The following is an 18,210-nucleotide window of genomic DNA, read 5'->3' on the forward strand; positions in this document are numbered from 1 at the left end:
TGCCGATGGCCGAGCAGGATGGTGAAGTGGCAAATTGTTCAGAGCGGTTAAATAAAAGGGGGCCACGGTGAAAAAATTCAATGCCACAGCAGTTTTCGAGGAGGCAGTGCCCAAATACAACGGTCAAATCACGCGAAGCAGTCGAGAAGACAGGGCATCATGACGAAAAATACTGCAATGGTTCTGCTCTGCCACGACATGACCCGACGGACAAAGCATAATGATTTTGGAAATGTCATTTCCAAAACCAGGGGGGCATGTGTTATCACCAGAATTTGACCACGTCGGAGGTGGGCCACGATCAAGATAAGCTTGAAGGTTATATATGGAGAGAATACGAAGATCGGCCTTATATGCAAAGTTGGGCTAGATTGCCCATTTATCTGTAATTTATTAGATCGTATCTTAAGTTAGAAGTTAGAGTTTTACCCGTGCACGGTTAGGTGCACGTCCGAATTAGAAAGTCCCCTGGACTATAAATATGTATCTAGGGTTTATGGAATAAACAACAACACAACGTTCACCCCAAAACAAACCAATCTCGGCGCATCGCCAACTCCTTCGTCTCGAGGGTTTCAATCAGGTAAGCGACATGCTGCCTAGATCGCATCTTGCGATCTAGGCAGCACAAGCTCCACGTTGTTCATGCGTTGCCCGTACTGAAGCGTCTTTGATGGCGGGCAACGTAGTTATCATAGATGTGTTAGGGTTAGCATAGTTCTCCGTATAACATGCTTACGTAGTGCAACCCTTGCATGTCTAGCCGCCCTCACGCCTATCTCAGGTGTGGGGGCGGCACCCTGCTTGTTCATTATTTAGTAGGTCTGATCCGTTACGATTGCTCCTTGCTCTGCAAGGATTAGTTTAACATCTGCAGTAGTTAGGCCTTACAAAGGGGGGGAGGATCCAGCGGCACGTAGGGTGGCGTTCGCAAGTCCTAAACAGGATGTTCCGAGGATCAACGCCATGTTGGTTTTTTGGCCTTGTTTAGGATCGGCTTACGAGCACCGTGCGTGGCCGCGAGGCCCAACCTGGAGTAGGATGATCCGATTATGCGGTGAAAACCCTAAATCGTCGTAGATCTCATTAGCTTTATCTTGATCAAGCAGGATCACCAAGTATTCGTGCACCCCGTACGAATCATGGGTGGATCGGCTCTTTGAGCCGATTCACAGGATAACCTGAGAGCCGATCGAGGCTCTTATTTAATGTTTACGTGTATGCCATGCAGGAACTAAGCGAGGCATCCCCATCACCTTCCTGACCAGGTATAGGTCAGGTGGCACGCCCTTGCACTTCGCATCGCCGCGTGTGACCAGAAGAGCATTGCGGGCCGTCGCTCGGAGGGGTCTCAGCCAGCCGCAGCTCTAGGCTCTTCCCGGCTCTACACTGTGTTGACAGGCCGCTGCCCGCCGGTGGGTTTTGGCAGTCAACACATGGTCATAAGGACTAGGTAACTATGTATCGAAAGCTTATAGCAAATAACTTAATGACGTGATCTTATGCTACGCTTAATTGGGTGTGTCCATTACATCATTCATATAATGATATAACCTTGTTATTAATAACATCCAATGTTCATGATTATGAAACTAATCATCTATTAATCAACAAGCTAGTTAAGAGGCTTACTAGGGACTCATTGTTGTTTACATAACACACATGTATCAATGTTTCGGTTAATACAATTATAGCATGGTATATAAACATTTATCATAAACATAAAGATATATAATAACCACTTTTATTATTGCCTCTTGGGCATATCTCCAACAGTCTCCCACTTGCACTAGAGTCAATAATCTAGATTACATTGTAAGGTACCTAACACCCATGGCATTCTGGTGTTGGTCATACTTTGCCCTAGAGAGAGCTTTAGTCAACGGTTCTGACACACTCAGAAACGTATGTATTTTGCAATTCATTTGCGTCTTCACGCATCACTCACTTTCCAAATGAGTCGGCATTAAATATGTTTGGTCTTCTGGTGGAACCTTAATTCCATGGTCTGAAATATGTCACTAATATTGTCATACACAATATAGCTTCAAAGCTCTGACACTATCGGAACTACACCAAGTTCTCAAAGAACCTCTTGACTTAACATCCTCAGTCATTGTCAAAACAATGACATATTCTGCCTTCGTTTGTAGAATCCGTCACAACATTTAGAACTCATCTAAATCTAGCATAGACAACTTCTAGCTCATTGTGCTACCTTTTAAACAACACTTAGCCTAATTTGAGATTGAAAATTTTATTTTTATATGTGATCAAACTAATATCGATGGAACACCTTTACAGCGATTTGTTTGTCATTACTCATACAAAAACTATATATCCTTGGTTCTTCTAAAGCACTCAGGGATATTCTTACTGTTTATCCAATGATCATCACATGAATCATTCTGGTATATTCTCCTAACCATTTAGAGCATAGGACATCTGATATTGTACATATTATTCGTGATCTAAAATCACTCATGTGTTTTTACTCATTGAGTGTCAGATACACTCAAGTCTGTTAAACCTTCACATGACAAGAACATCTTCTTAATATTTATATATTGAACTACTTCAATATCCATTCTATGTACTTTGACTTAAACTTATTATGTGTTCCAATCTATCTTCATAGATCTTGACACTAAATATGTTTCAGTCCATATCCTTTCATCAAAGTTAATTCTCAATGAAACCTTTTAATCAAGTATATAATTACATCATTTATAACTAACTATATGTCATCTACATAAAGTATTATAAATATGTCTCAGCGCTCCCACTTAATTTCTTGCAAATACAAGCCTCTTCATCGTCTCTGATGAAATCATAACTCTTTGATCATTTCATCCGGTGAAGATTCCAACTCCGCCATACTCACTTCATCCAATTGAAGTTCATATACTTATCTAGTATTCCACGGACTAGCAAAACTCTTGGTTTGTATCTTGTATACACCTTTAATACACACTTCTGTTAAGTAATGTATTTTGCCATCCTACTAGCATATCTCATGAAAGAAATATGTAGCGATTACTAGAATAATCCACATAGACTATAAGCATTGCTACGGAAGATCTAATCTTATCGTAGTCAACTCTTTGAACTTTGTCGTAAACAACTTTTCGACAAGTCAAGCTTATTCAAGGATATTCCATCCAAGTCCATCAATTTTATAGATCCATTTACTTTCAAAAATAATTCATCTATCTTGGATTTCATGGCGTATAGCCATTTTAATGGAGTCAGGGCCCATCATAACTTCTTTGTATGTAGTTGGTTTATTATTGTTCAAAAACAATCCTTTGTTCACAAATCATTTATTTTATCACAAAGTAAACCATACCTACAAGGTTCAATAAGTACTTCGATCTCCATGACTATAACATTTTGTAGACATGGGAGCCATGATCGTCGTGGCCGCTTCCGGAACCAATTCCGATGCTGCGCTACTCTGATCATTATGCTCAGGTTCATAAACCTTATCAAGTTCTATTGTCCTCCCACTCAAATACTTCGCTAAAAACAATTTCTTGGAAATAAGTAAGAAACATCGACAAACACTTTTGTCTTTGTCTCCATAGTGGAAAGAATTCCCAATTAATTCTTTGGGATAACCAACAAAGACATTCATCCGATTTTGGTTCACCTTATGCTATGCATACCAAAATTTAAGAAAGGACTATTAGGGTTCATACCCATGCCATAACTCGTATGGTGTCATTTCAACGGATCATGATGATGCTCTATTCAGTGTAAAAGCGGTAGTCTCTAAAGCATAATCCACAAAAATAAATATAATGGCATCAATATTTTATCTCATCATTGATCCAACAAGGTTTGGATACATCTCTCGGATACTCCATCATCACTATGATACTCCAAGAAACGTGAGTTGTAGAACAACTTCATAACTCTCTTAGATATTCGCTAAAACTCGTAATTCAAATATTTCCACTATGATCCAATCATAGATATTTGATTTTTCTATTACGATGATTTCCACTTCATGCTGAAATTTATTTGAATCCATTCAAATGTTTCAAACTTCTTCCTTATCGAATATATCCACATATATATACTCAATTCATTGTTGGAAGTTTTCATGAAGTAGAAGAATCTCCCGCACACAACTATGCCCAGTGAACCACATACATCATCATATATGTTTTCACTAAGTTAGTTTCCCGTTCAACTCTTGGCCTATGAACGGTATTTTAGTCATTCTCTTTAGAAAAGATTTGCAAGCGCCAAACGATTCAAAAATCAAATGACTCCAAAAATCCATTTGCATGGAGTTCCTTCATGCATTCCTTTCTATCATGACCTAAATGGCGGTTCCACAAATAAGTGGAATTCAAATCATTTGCCTTATGGCATTTTAGCGTCAGTGTTATGTATGTGTGTTTCACCATTAAGATTTATAATAACCATCGTACATGGAGTAATGTCATAATTTGAACAACTCATTGTTTTCATTTGACCAGAGCAACAATAACAATTATTAAGTTCTTTATTATAAATTCTAAGGGCTAGGTAAAATGCCAACGATAAACATAATAACACTTTATTATGATCAAGACGTGCATTATTACCATATTCCTTATCAGTCACTTAGGCCATCGTATTCTTGTATTGTGTTGTACTGTATGACATCTCATACCAACCAATCTGGTACAAATACCCAAGAATTTCATTGTGTGACCAAACAAGGAATATATCCATAACATGTATATCATTTATATACACCTGAGCTAGACTTTCTAGTCTTTTCTTTCTTTTTGCCAAAATATCTTTTGTAGTTTCTCTTTTAGCTTTCCTCATTATTCAGAAAAACACTTCAACATCAATAACTTCTAGGTTTGTTGGTCAAATACCAATAACCTTGAGGTTCTGAAGTTGATCATCATATGACAAGTGTTGCAGATTTTACTATTAGTAACTTTGTAATATGATGAACAATTTCACTCATAATTTTATCCATCAATTCATGACGACTTTTCGAGACCATGTCTGTACATGCTAGGCTCGTAAAGTTTAACCTCAGTATTCACATGTGCAAATCTGGTTTGCACCCGTTGTATGCACACGTAGAATCTATAACACCCGATCATCACGTGATGCTTCGAAACGACGAGTCTTAGCAACGGTGCATACTAAGGACGATCACTTCATGGATATGCGAATATCGTTAGTGCCCCAATAGTTGGAGGATTGGGACGCCTTGCGTCTTCAACCTTCGTACATTCCCATAAAACTTATGAGTTTATGTAGTCTCACCAAATTATATTCTATCACCTTGCAATAAGGTCTTAGATATCACATATATCTCATACCTTGCTTATTTCTGAAAACAAAATTTTCAGCTCCTTACTTTTCAAACAGATTTGAACTTCAAGTTTCACGGAGACAAGATGACTTTAGGTACTAATTTAAACCATAGCTCTTTGAATCAACAATGTGAGGTTTACTAAAAGTTTGCAATGGGACTTAATCATTTCTTGATTCTTTAACAATACGGTACCAATCCGTAAAGTTTCTTGTCAGATTTTAACAGTATTTCTATCTCAATAACAAGACTAGCGCATGGTAGAAAACGGATGCCAATACTACAAAATTAATTCAAAATACTACTCAGACTATGTTCATGATAATTAGTTCATGTTTTAATCTAATTACTAATGAACTCCCACTTAATACAACATCCCTCATAGTTGTTAAGTGGTACACGATCCACATCCACTATACCAAAACCGATCATCACGTGAGATGATGTAGCTTCAATGGTGAACATCAACATTTTGATCATATCATCCATATGACTCGTGTTCAACCTTTCGGTTTCCGTTGTCCCGAGGCCATGTCTGTACATGCTAGGCTCGTCAAGCAAACCCAAGTATTCCGCGTGTGCAACATGGCTTACACCCGTTGTATGTGAACGTTGAGTCTATCACATCCGATCATCACGAGATGCTTCGAAACGACGAACTGTGCAACGGTGCATACGAGGGGAGAACATTTTATTATCTTGATATTAATGTGAGGGATCATCTTATAATGCTACCGTCGCGATCTAAGCAAAATAAGATGCATAAAGGATTAACATCACATGCAATTCATATGTGATATGATATGGCCCTTTAGTCTTTGCGCATTCGATCTTCATCTCCAAAGCACGAACATGATCTCCATCATCAACGGGCATGATCTCCATCATCGTCGGCGTAGCGTCAAGGTCCATGGCGCCGTCTTCATGATTGTTCACCTCATGTAGCAACTATTACAACTACTTTGAAATACTACTCAACATGAAATTTAAAGACAACCATAAGGCTCCTGCCGGTTGCCACAATACAATAATGATCATCTCATACATATTCATCATCACATCATGGCCATATCACATCACCAAACCCTGCAAAAACAAGTTAGACGCCTCTAAATTGGTTTGCATATTTTACGTGGTTTAGGATTTTCGAGTAAGATCTAATCTACCTACGAACATGAACCACAACGGTGATACTAGTGTTGTCAATAGAAAGAGTAAATTGAATCTTCACTATGGTGGGAGAGACAGACACCCGCAAAGCCACTTATGCAATACAAGTTGCATGTCGAACATGGAGCAAGTCTCATGAACGCGGTCATGTAAAGTTAGCCCGAGCCGCTTCATCCCACCATGCCACAAAGATGCAAAGTACTCGAACTAAAGACAACATAAGCATCAACGCCCACAAAACAATTGTGTTCTACTCGTGCAACCATCTATGCATAGACACGGCTCTGATACCACTGTAGGGATTCGTTGCAAAGAAAACAAAAATTTTCCTACCGCAAGAACGCAATCCAAGCCAAGATGCAATCTAGAAGACGGGAGCAACGAGGAGATGATCGAGACTCACCCTTGAAGATTTCCAAAGCCTACAAGATGAGGCTCTTGTTGCTGCGGTAGACAATCACTTGCCGCTTGCAAAAGCGCGTAGAAGATCTTGATCACGGCGCCACGATCGGGCAGCACCTCCGTACTCGGTCACACGTTCGGTGTTGATGAAGACGACGTCCTTCTCCCCGTTCCAGCGGGCAGCGGAAGTAGTAGCTCCTCCTTGAATCCGGCAGCACGACGGCGTGGTGGCGGTGGCGATGGAGAACTCCGGCGGAGTTTCGCTAAGCGTGCGGGAGAGGTGGAGGAGAGAGGGGGCGGCTAGGGTTTGGGAGAGGGGTGGCCGGCCTCTATGGGGTGCGGCCAGCTTGGTGGCTTGTGGTGGCCGGCCCCCTCCCCTATGCCCCTCATTATATAGGTGGAAGCCCCAAGGGTTGGACTACAAGTCTCCGAATAAGACCCGAACCCAAAACCTTCCATATGATAGGAAAACCTACCCAAGCTAGGACTCCCACTAGAGGTGGGAGTTCCACCTTCCATGGAGGGGGTGGCCGGCCCCCTTTGGGGGAGTCCACTTGGGACTCCTCCCCCTCTAGGGTTGGCCGGCCATGGAGGTGGAGGCCCTTCGGGACTCCACCTTCCTTGGTGGTTTCTTCCGGACTTTTCTAGAACCTTCTAGAACCTTCCATAGAATCTTCCGCATCATTTTAAATCACATAAAATGGCATCCTATATATGAATCTTATTCTCCGGACCATTCCGGAACTCCTCGTGATGTCCAGGATCCCATCCGAGACTTCGAACGATACTTCGAACTCCATTCCATATTCAAGTTCTACTATTACAACATCAAACCTTAAGTGTGTCACCCTACGGTTCGCGAACTATGTAGACATGGTTGAGATCTCTCTCCGACCAATAACCAATAGCGGGATCTGGAGATCCATAATGGCTCCCACATATTCAACGATGACTTAGTGATCGAATGAACCATTCACATACGATACCAATTCCCTTTGTCACGCGATATTTTACTTGTCCGAGGTTTGATCATCGGTATCACTCTATACCTTGTTCAACCTCGTCTCCTGACAAGTACTCTTTACTCGTACCGTGGTATGTGGTATCTTATGAACTTATTCATATGCTTGCAAGACATTAGACAACATTCCACCGAGAGGGCCCAGAGTATATCTATCCGTCATCGGGATGGACAAATCCCACTATTGATCCATATGCCTCAACTCATACTTTCCGGATACTTAATCCCACCTTTATAACCACCCATTTACGCAGTGGCGTTTGATGTAATCAAAGTACCTTTCCAGTATAAGTGATTTACATGATCTCATGGTCATAAGGACTAGGTAACTATGTATCGAAAGCTTATAGCAAATAACTTAATGACGTGATCTTATGCTACGCTTAATTGGGTGTGTCCATTACATCATTCATATAATGATATAACCTTGTTATTAATAACATCCAATGTTCATGATTATGAAACTAATCATCTATTAATCAACAAGCTAGTTAAGAGGCTTACTAGGGACTCATTGTTGTTTACATAACACACATGTATCAATGTTTCGGTTAATACAATTATAGCATGGTATATAAACATTTATCATAAACATAAAGATATATAATAACCACTTTTATTATTGCCTCTTGGGCATATCTCCAACAGAGGAGGAGGGCCAGGAGGAGGAGGAGGACTCCGACAGCAAGTTCGCCCGGTTGGAGGCGCAGTAGGCGGCGGACGACAAGGCGGCGGCAAGGAAGAAGTCCAGGGCGCTGGCGCGGGCGGAGCGTCGTCGTCCGTTCACCGACGACGACGACGAAGACGCCATTTCTTCCAGTTTCAACTCCTCGACGGGCGCAAAGTCCTCCAGTTCCGACGAGGAGGTGACAAGCAAGAGGCGCAGGAGTTTCGACGACGACGAGGAGGCAGGGCCTTCTAACAAGAAGGCCAAAAAATAGTTTTAGTTTATATGTTTTTAAATTTCTTCTTCTTTGTATGTTAAATATGTTTGAATCTAGTCGATTGAAGTATCCGGTTAATTGTTTAGGCTATAATCTATTCTATTGGACCAACATGACATCATGAGTACAACTTTTTCGCGTTTAAAACTTGATCATTCAACAAAATTGAAAAGAAGTAGCACCAAAAAAAACACTTGCATGTCCAAAATGCGTCGGACCGCTGGAGGTAGCCCCCCACGCAAACGGACATTTCGCCCCTCGCGGTCATTTTGGCGTCCGCCAGGCAACGCAAACGGATGCGCGGACAATTTCGGCGTCCGAAATGCGTCGGGCCGCTGGAGATGCCTCACGCACGTACCAATCACCAATCCGTCTAGACGTGCACTATAGCAAATCAGCTAAGCTAGCTAGCAGCTAGCTCGATCTGTTGCAAGCAGCAACACAACGCACGCACACAAATATTGATTGGATTGCCAAAGGCTCGTGTCGAGCCTTCTCTTTGATTCAACTCACGGTGTTGGTTGTCGATTACAGGAGATTTACACATGTATAAATAGGCTAAGCTATGCCCGATGCAAACCGACTAGGAGATGCAAGTCTAATTCTACCCGGACTATGAACTCCAATATGTATCGAACTCATGTACGTGTACACGCGTACGCCTCCATACGGATATACGGCGTGCTTAGTCCTAACAGCACATAGGTCCTATATATGTCCCGGTCGGCAAGGAACACGATCAGATGCGTACGAATCCAGTAGGCTCTCCCGATCGAGGCAAATCAATGGAGGGTATCTCTACCCCGAATTTTCAGGTCGGCGATGAGCACGACAAGGCAGAGGACGGGACTGACTGTGGCCTGGCACTACGCACCTTGTGCGAGCAGATCCGCCTGCAGATGGAAAAGGTCGAACTGAGTTTGGTCTCCACAAACACGGAACATGAGAGGCGGAAGCAGATCCCCGCGCTGCTGCAATCCATTGCCGATACTATCACGCGCTTCTGTGCGGCCTACCCGGAGAAGAAGGAGATGGACGTAGCTAACTTGGAGGATGAAGTAGAAGGAGAATTGGTGATGAGCAGCTGCAAATTCTCCACGGAGACGAAGGAGGCGGAGGAAGAGAGGAGGGTACAGGTCCAGGGATATGCCACGGAGACGTCGTCCGAGTCCGACCAGAGCGACGACGACGAGTTCCAGTACCGGTACGACGAGGAGGCCTTCGCTCGCTTCCGTGCAGGCTGGGAGCGTGCACACGGTGACAACAAAATTGACTTCCAAGACCTCAGTGAGTAGCATGTCATGCATCTTGTTTTCTTTTCTTAACTATTAGTAGTATCAGTACTAGATTGTTTGCTTTTATAACGGATGCTAATTCCCTCCTTAACGGATGCAGCGTTATTCAGTCCTATGCTGTTTACGCACTGCACGCCGGGGTTCATGCCGATAGACGCTATCAACGCCAAGACCGTGCAGGTCTGCTCCATCAAAGTCACTGACCTCAAACACTTCAGCTGGCCGCTGCAAGTGCACGGTGTGGTCGCTGCCCGAGACGCCGTGGATCACCGCCGCAACCCCATATTTCTTCGTCCCAGGGATGACTGCCAAATCCTAGACGAGGCGGTATGTTATAGTACTACTCTTCTTGTATTCAGTTCTTCTCTTTGCTGATTATTAGTTAATGGAAAATACAATGACCATGCTTGCAGCATCCGTTTCTGCACTTGACTGGCCCAGTTCGTGCCATAGTATCCGAGGAGCCTGTTGACATCGAGATCCAACTAATAGTGAAGGGCACAACAGCGGACGAAGATAGGGCATTGATCAGTTACGCGTTCTATTATGATGGTGATAACGGCGCTAAAGTGCGTACCAGCACCATTGAGAAGCACTCTTGCACGCTTGAGTTGTGCACTCAGCAGATTATCCGTTCTGTTCAAGCCACTATCTTTGGCGTTCATGTTGTTGATGACAAGTCGACGCCTTTTGAACATGGTTTCAAGGTCTTTTGCTACTCGCTGACTCAGCGTGGTAGTGAGAACACCAACGAGTCCCCTCCATCTCTGCAAGTTGCGTTGTTTGATTCGAAAGTCGGAAGAAAACCTGGAGTGAAAGGTGGTTTCATCAATCTGTCAAGGCAGGTTGTTTCTGTAGAGATGCGTGGGAAGCTGAAAGTTGTCGTTCAAGCCTACTCACAGTCCGGAGACATCGCTGCACAGGGTCATGTTTTGGTCGTTCCGAAGAGATGCAACACGAGTCAGCATGAACTGGAGCTTGGTGGCTTCAAGGTAGTTTTCACGGTTGCATGGTCTTTGCTGGTTGATGATGAAGATGCGATATTGATAAATGGAATGGCCGACCCCTTTGCACTATTACCCCCTATGCATCCCTCTATTGCTAGTTTATTAGAGTAGGTAATTTGTTGTGTTCGAGTCTACTTTATGAATAACCATATATATTTATTCATGTGTTGTGTATTGCTTCTTGGGCACTAAATAACATTAGTTAGATCAGATACATATAATAATTCCCTATATAAAGTTGTACCACTTTGCTCAAACCACATCAGTGCATCTACATTAACCTCACATGCCTATGTGACTTATTGGTGGCCACACATCCGTTTGGACCCACGGTGGGCTTTCCTGGACCCTAGAAAGCCTCATCAAGATATTGAAAAACTCAGTTTGACAGGTCCTGAGGACTCGTTTTAACTCAAAAGCTGACACTCCTCTCTCACCTCCACACCGGCCTCTTCCGGTAATAGCAACTCTATCCAGACACTCAGTGTATAGTGCATATGGCTTTCAATATAATCCCCCAAAGAATTAATGTTACAAAATTTATTTGGCAGTTGGCTAGCCGGAGTGGCCAAAAATGATAAAGCACATATCCAAGTTGGTGTGTGCTGTACTTTGGGCCATTTGAAATGTGAGAAACAACTATATTTTAATTGAAATCTACTTTCATGTATGCATGTTATTCCACTAGCTACCCATTAGATCCGTGTGTGGTTGTACCTACATCAATGGTGAAGCGAGAGGATTTGGCTACTAGGTGCAATCGACTGGAGATGGTTGCTCGGGATATATATCAGTGCAGCTGGAGTTTTGATCATAGATTAACATGATGTTGCAGAGCCACTTCATGTTTTTTGTTTTTATTTTTTTAGATGGTTAATACATGTATCGATCATGTGTGACCTATGATGTTATTCTTTATAAAATGGAAATTTTGAATTAGGAAATAAAAGTCCGCATGCATCATCGATACAGAGGCTGAGACAAGGCCTCCTTTTCGAAAAATATAAATTCTGAGACATCAAGGCCTCGTGTTTTTTCAAAACGGGGATGCCCAGCCTCTGCATTAATTGATACATACAGCTATTTATTGCATTATTATTAAATATTACTACCATTATTACACATCATAGTAGGTCACTTAAAGTTGCAACATGAATAAGCCATCTAAAGATACGTATCAGCCACCGATATCTGTCTAGGACTCGCGTGAAAACGTTGTTGACTAACCACAATGTCTGTATATAAGCTATGACGGATCCTGGAACCATATGCTCGCCAAGAGTTACTGAAAAAAGGGCGCAGATCTTGGAGGTAGAATCTACATTGGCTCGATGAAAAGTCTCTCAATTGTTTTCTCAAGATGCTCACTGGCCGTGTACGCATCGTTCATGTTGTCATAGATGAAAGACGCGCTAAGGGCCAAGCTGATAATACGTTGCATAGCTGGGAGTAGAACACGATTTCCAAACCGAGCTTGGTTCAAAGTCCTCCATTCGTCTTCCATGAGTGCATCAATCCTTGCGATCGCCACGTCGCGCGTGACACTGTACTCGTTGATGTAACAATCCACGGAGCTTGCAACATCGCTGTTGCACTTTCCGCGCTGCATATTAGAAGTATCACGTTGATTAAATAGCATGCATATGTTCATGCTTACTAAAAAAAAGGCATACTATCACGGATATTCACTTTGGCTCATAGGAGCATTTGCTCCCATTATGTGAATCAACATTTCTAAGTGTTAAAAAATTCTAAAATAAAATTTTACATGTACATCTACACATTTTATGTTCGTTCACAAGTTTTAAAAAAAAAACTAAAAAAAATTGTGGCTCCTGTAAAAAAAGACAAATTTTGATGCTATAACATGACTACGTATAGGACATTTTTTTGTCTTTTTTGTACACGCCACATAAAATGTTGTTTCTCCACAAAAACTTGTGCACTAACATATAATGTCATGATGTACACCAAAAAATTATGTCAGAATTTTTTGCCATTTTTAAAATTATTTTTTAATTATTTTATATAATGGGAGCATTTGCTCCTATGAGCCAAAACCCCTCCTCCCATACTATCAGTAGTTTTCCATTCTAAAGCTTGTATATGGGTTTTACCCACATTTGAAAGTGTAAGTTGTGTGCTCGATTGCTGAAATTTGAGTTTGACCTACTTCTATACTAATTTAATAAAGGTTAACGATGCAAATGTAAAATCATTAGAGATAATTTTCAATGTGCACAAGACAATATCACTTTTTTGTCATGAAATACTCATCATTAACTTGATTGTTCGTGAAACTAATAATCTAGGATACATTTCATTAACCAGAGAGTAATATGCACGAATAAATTGACCTTGAAAGAATCTATACCTTAAATGCAGCAAGGTCGTTCATATAACGTACAATCTTTCCGGTTGCTACTACAACATCAGGGACATCAGCTGTCCACTTAAGAGCTTGCTTCATTATCGTGTCACCCATGCCAGTCATCATACTTACACATACTGTTGGTGCACCTACGGTTAGGCTAGTCAGATTCACCTGGTCTATAAATCTTGGCTTGTGATTCTTGTGAGACCATTCGGCTTCTTGGAGATAACCAGTCACATTATTTTGGATCTACATGCACAAGAGAAATAACTAACTGTTAATTATTGTTGTTATTTTTCCTCAATTATTACGATGCTATTACCAATAAGAAAAATTGATGTGACATAATGTACATGTTAAAAGAAAATCAATCAGGGCATGTAGCCTAGAGAACTTCTAGATAAATTATTCTATGTTCGTACCGCTTTTTTTAGATGATAAATATCATAGTTGATATCAATTGGCATTTCACCCTCAATATTTTTGAAGGTCCTCAACAACTCAATATAAAACTTCTTCAGGTACTCCGGTAGAAGAGAAATGGCACTCTCATCCCATCTACATCACAAGGATTGTTGCACGAAATGGTGAGGGAAAAATAGTTAGATTGACCATTAGCGTGTTAATTATATCTAAATACTAGAAAGAACCACACATGACCTATGGGTTCATCCATTGATCAACGGAAATAATGTAGAGTGAGACCAAACCTTTGTACGGCTTCATGTAGCTTCCGACAATCCTCTATGGTACCATGGGTATCATATGTGTCATCTAAAATAGTAATTAGCAGCATCATCTTGGCGATGATAATGCGGGGGAGCTCAAAGCATCTCTCGTAGTATATCACATAGGCCCAAGTGTAGCTCTCTACCACACGGTTGCGAATATAACTTAGTCCAATGTTATCATAAATATGTTTCCACCACCTGCTAATTCAAGTAGAGTCATTTTAAATAGTAATTTTGGGCACAATGTACGAACATAACTTGCCTAGCCCTATTAAGAGTTAATATTACTCCATCCGATCCGAAAAAAGAGTCGGGCGGCTAGTTAAATTACATTTTACACTTACACCCTTGGGAAATCATAAAACTAGCCTATCAGTTGACTGGATCTGGCCGATGCTAAAACTTCCATGCGAGAAGCAGCTTCCACGCATCCGGCACCGCGCGTACGCACTCCTCCGCCTCCACCTTGCACCCCCTCCGTCGCGGTCGCCGGCAGATCCACGCGAGCGCTCCAAACGGCTGGCGTGCCCTTCTCTCGCGCTCTTCTTGCTGAGCAACTCCTCTTCCACCTCGCCTCCCTTCACGCCGGCACTACCCACTCCGCTGCATCATCGCCACCCTGTCCCGCCGTTCTTCCCGGCCTGGATTATGTAGAGTTGGCCGGAAGTGGTAGATCAAGCCATGCACAGTGGTGCTTCTCTTTCCGGTGAGGGGGAAAATCGCGGACGGGGTCGAGCGTGGTGTGCGGGTGTGTGGTTGCTGGTTGGGTAGGACATGGAGTGAGGGTCGTGGAAGAGACAAATGCAAGGTCGTTTTCGTAAAATGATCCATCTGACACTTTTTCCGGATCGGAGGGAGTACTATGGTGCATGCCACGGGGATGCCGGATTGTATATTAATGTTAAAATCATGTTATTGGACTGGCTTGCCAAGTCTTTTGTGTAAAAAAATCCACAACCGACACTAATAATCGTAACATATGGTGCTTACAAAACATGAATAACTACTACCCATAAAAGATATCTTAGATTTATCTAAATTTGGGTGTATCCAGATACTATTATGGTACGGAGGAAGTAATATAAACACCTTAGTCAGTCCGTCCTTCAAACCACTGAGATACTTCAGGTATTGTAGTCAGTTTACTTTATAAAATCTTCTACAAAAAATAATCTAATCAATTTTATATTCATAAATTAAGGCCTAACCTAGTGAACCATCTCCCCTCACAGATGCATGTTCGTGAACGTGTGCGCGCGCGTGTGTGGGTTTAGCAAAGGCACTTCTACATGATCACATATGTAGTTGCCCTCTTCGTCCTCGCTGATAAAATCCTCCTCGCGCCACCGCATGAAGAGATGTGTTGAAGAAGCTGATAAAGCGATAGGAGATAGTGTGACTTAGAGGAGGCGCCTTGTCTAAGGAGGCATCTTGGGCAAGGAGACGCTACGTGTCCTCGCTGCATCCAAAGCAAAGGAGTCTTTGTTTTTCAAGGATTTAGAATACCTATAGTAGTTAATATCAAATGATAGTGTAGGATAAGGAGGATGCATTCCTCAATTCAAATTATGAGAAAACTATAAAAAAAATTGCTGTAGTGTGGTTCTCATCTTTTATGTGCACCATTATAAAAAAACAAGGTGGAGCTAAATTCAACTTTAAGACTGACATGTTTTCTATGTGAAATTCTCTAAAATTAATATTTTGATACCAAAAACTCGTTTTTTCTAAAATTTCTATGTCAATTTTTTTTTAGTTATTGTTGATAACTTATATGCAGATAACTACACTCTTGAGTGTTTCAGCGGCCATGCATGTCTTCTCGAGCCAAGTAGTGGCATTCCGTTTATAGAAACGGAAGTGTATGTGAAAGCATGTACACCTCAATTATTTATTTATTAGGTTTCGTTTTTTTTTTTGCTTTGTCAATGAAGATAAAAGAGAACAAAAAAAACATACTCAGTAATAGCTTTGAGCTCCTTCAAATGGACATGTTGCAATAGGTTGAAATCTAGTTTTGCGAGCTCTAGTAGAACTGGGTTATGCCCTTCCTCTTCTTCATACTCCGAGATATAATACAATGTTTCCACCCTCTTACAGCTCCTTGGCAATGGTCTATGAAGTGCGCGTTTGACTTGCTGAGCTAGAGGGGACTTGAGACTACCACTCACTAATTCAAGATGATGCCTTGCAAAAAATATGGCCTCTTCAAGCGCTGGTTCACCATGAATAAGAAGATGAGCTGCGTTATATAAACACAATAGTACGCTTGGCTGACTAGTTATATCCCTCTTAAAGGTTCCGTCTTCACCCTTGAATTTGTTGAACACATCTGCAAGATACGTATAATAATTAATGTACTTTCTCCGGTTCAAAAAAATTGCCCAAAAATAGATGTATAGGGAGTACTAATTTTATCTACCAATGAGAAACTTCAAAAAAATATAAGCAATCATTAAAGTAAAAGATGTTGGACCAGGTGCTTTCCAGAAGAACATATATTATGAGCATGACTATAATGAATATAGTGAGGCTCATAAGTCAGTTTCAATAGGAATTATGTGGCATTTATAGACACTGATGTTTTCGTTGCCAGATGTAGATGGGTCGTCATATGTGTCTATACATTACCTGGAGATACCCAGTGTCCATGCTCCCTAAGCAAGCGAAACCGAAGAGCCTCTTCATGCAGGCTGGCTGAACTAGTAAGTTTGTTCTCAAGGATTTCACTTAAAGTGTTGTGAATCTGCTCCTCGAAGAGGTGATCTATTCCGAGATGTTGGAGGGTATCGAGCAAGAACATTCCCTCCGTGCTATTGCTAGTGTTAAACATCATGTGGACGTCCTCCTTCAGTTTATCGGCTCTCGTCATCATCCAATCCTCTGACCTCTGCCATGCAGGAATCGATCAATCAAGAGAGTAACTTCTTTTTCTTCGAAAATTGGTAGTCTTAGCCTCCGCATCAGTTGATACATATGGCCTTTTATTAACTTATTTAGTAGTTCAGCAGAGTCTTACAAGTGCTTGCAAAACATGCGTGTACGCGTATGTAAATTAACAAAGTTGTAAACCCGGCCAGATGCTAAATAACGGGCTAGGTTTTCATTTGTGTACCTGCTGTGGCTTTGGCTCGTACTCGATGAAGAAGTCGCCCCATGGCGAGGGCTCAAACTCAGAGCCTAGCTTCTTCTCAGGAGTGGCAGCAGTGCCGGAGGGCGCCATGCATGTACTCCCCGGCCTTATGCGCACGATGCTTTACTCCAGCTAGGTGGCTAACAACAGCGTGCTTTGGGAACCAGAGAGATCAACGTCTGGTCTTTAAATACTCCTATTACGCCCCCACAGAAAAGGTAAACTCTTGGGACATTTTACTCTAAATTTTGTGTGGCGGTTCGAGAAGAAAACCCTGGGACCAAAATCACACCTGAGAGATTCTGAAAACGTTACCGTTCGGGAAACCAATCAGCTTTCCATCTTCGGTCGTTTCTCTAATGTAAGTACAACTGCGAGCCGGCAGCCTGAGCTCGTCCATTCTTTTCTTATCAGTTCACCCTGCCTTATCACCAACAACCAACACAATTGTAGCTACCTGTCTGTTGATCGTACTCTATTCACCTCCATCCACACAAGTAGCTAGCTCTATCTACCTGAACTGCAGCCAGGCTCCATCGCGAGGAATCACGTGTTACGGGAATCTAAGGACGGTGGAGCTATGTCTGTGTTCACCGTACTCTCTTTCCCTGCATCCACACAAGTAGCTAGCTCTATCTACCTGAAGTTTACTCATTAATAGTATCCAAGCTCCATTGCGAAGAGTGACACTTTACCCAAGCTTACAGCGATTGGTGCCTGGTGGTTTGTGACGCTGCCGTCCACAAGGAACTGTAAACACTACAGGAATGGGCCTAGACGCCGACGGCCAAACCCTACGCC

General features: G+C 41.9%; 1 protein-coding gene across 2 annotated transcripts; it reads right to left on the minus strand.

The window, feature by feature from the left end:
• Positions 1-12,238: 12,238 nt before the first annotated feature.
• On the minus strand, positions 12,239-17,613 carry LOC127337216 (tau-cadinol synthase). 2 transcript variants are annotated; one of them, XM_051364175.2, is made up of 7 exons: positions 17,392-17,613; positions 16,908-17,166; positions 16,236-16,608; positions 14,256-14,474; positions 13,968-14,103; positions 13,546-13,794; positions 12,239-12,774 (listed from the first exon to the last, which is right to left on the minus strand). In XM_051364175.2, exons 1-7 carry the CDS (start codon positions 17,497-17,499, stop codon positions 12,490-12,492), a joined length of 1,629 nt encoding a protein of 542 aa, XP_051220135.1. In that variant the 5' UTR covers positions 17,500-17,613; the 3' UTR covers positions 12,239-12,489. The 2 variants fall into 2 exon arrangements, with proteins under 2 accessions (XP_051220135.1, XP_051220136.1); XM_051364176.2 differs by lacking the exon at positions 16,908-17,166 and having other exon boundaries at positions 17,392-17,583.
• Positions 17,614-18,210: the final 597 nt, after the last annotated feature.

Source organism: Lolium perenne, chromosome 2 (assembly GCF_019359855.2).
Source record: "Lolium perenne isolate Kyuss_39 chromosome 2, Kyuss_2.0, whole genome shotgun sequence".
Classification (NCBI taxonomy): domain Eukaryota; kingdom Viridiplantae; phylum Streptophyta; class Magnoliopsida; order Poales; family Poaceae; genus Lolium; species Lolium perenne.

Coding starts and splice junctions, on each gene's coding strand:
- LOC127337216 (XM_051364175.2), bottom strand. CDS start 17,499: ATGGCGCCCTCCGGCACTGCTGCCACTCCTGAGAAGAAGCTAGGCTCT. Junction 13,795..13,967: donor TTTATCATCTAAAAAAAGCG/GTACGAACATAG, acceptor TTGTGCATGTAG/ATCCAAAATAATGTGACTGG. Junction 12,775..13,545: donor ACGACCTTGCTGCATTTAAG/GTATAGATTCTT, acceptor TCTAATATGCAG/CGCGGAAAGTGCAACAGCGA.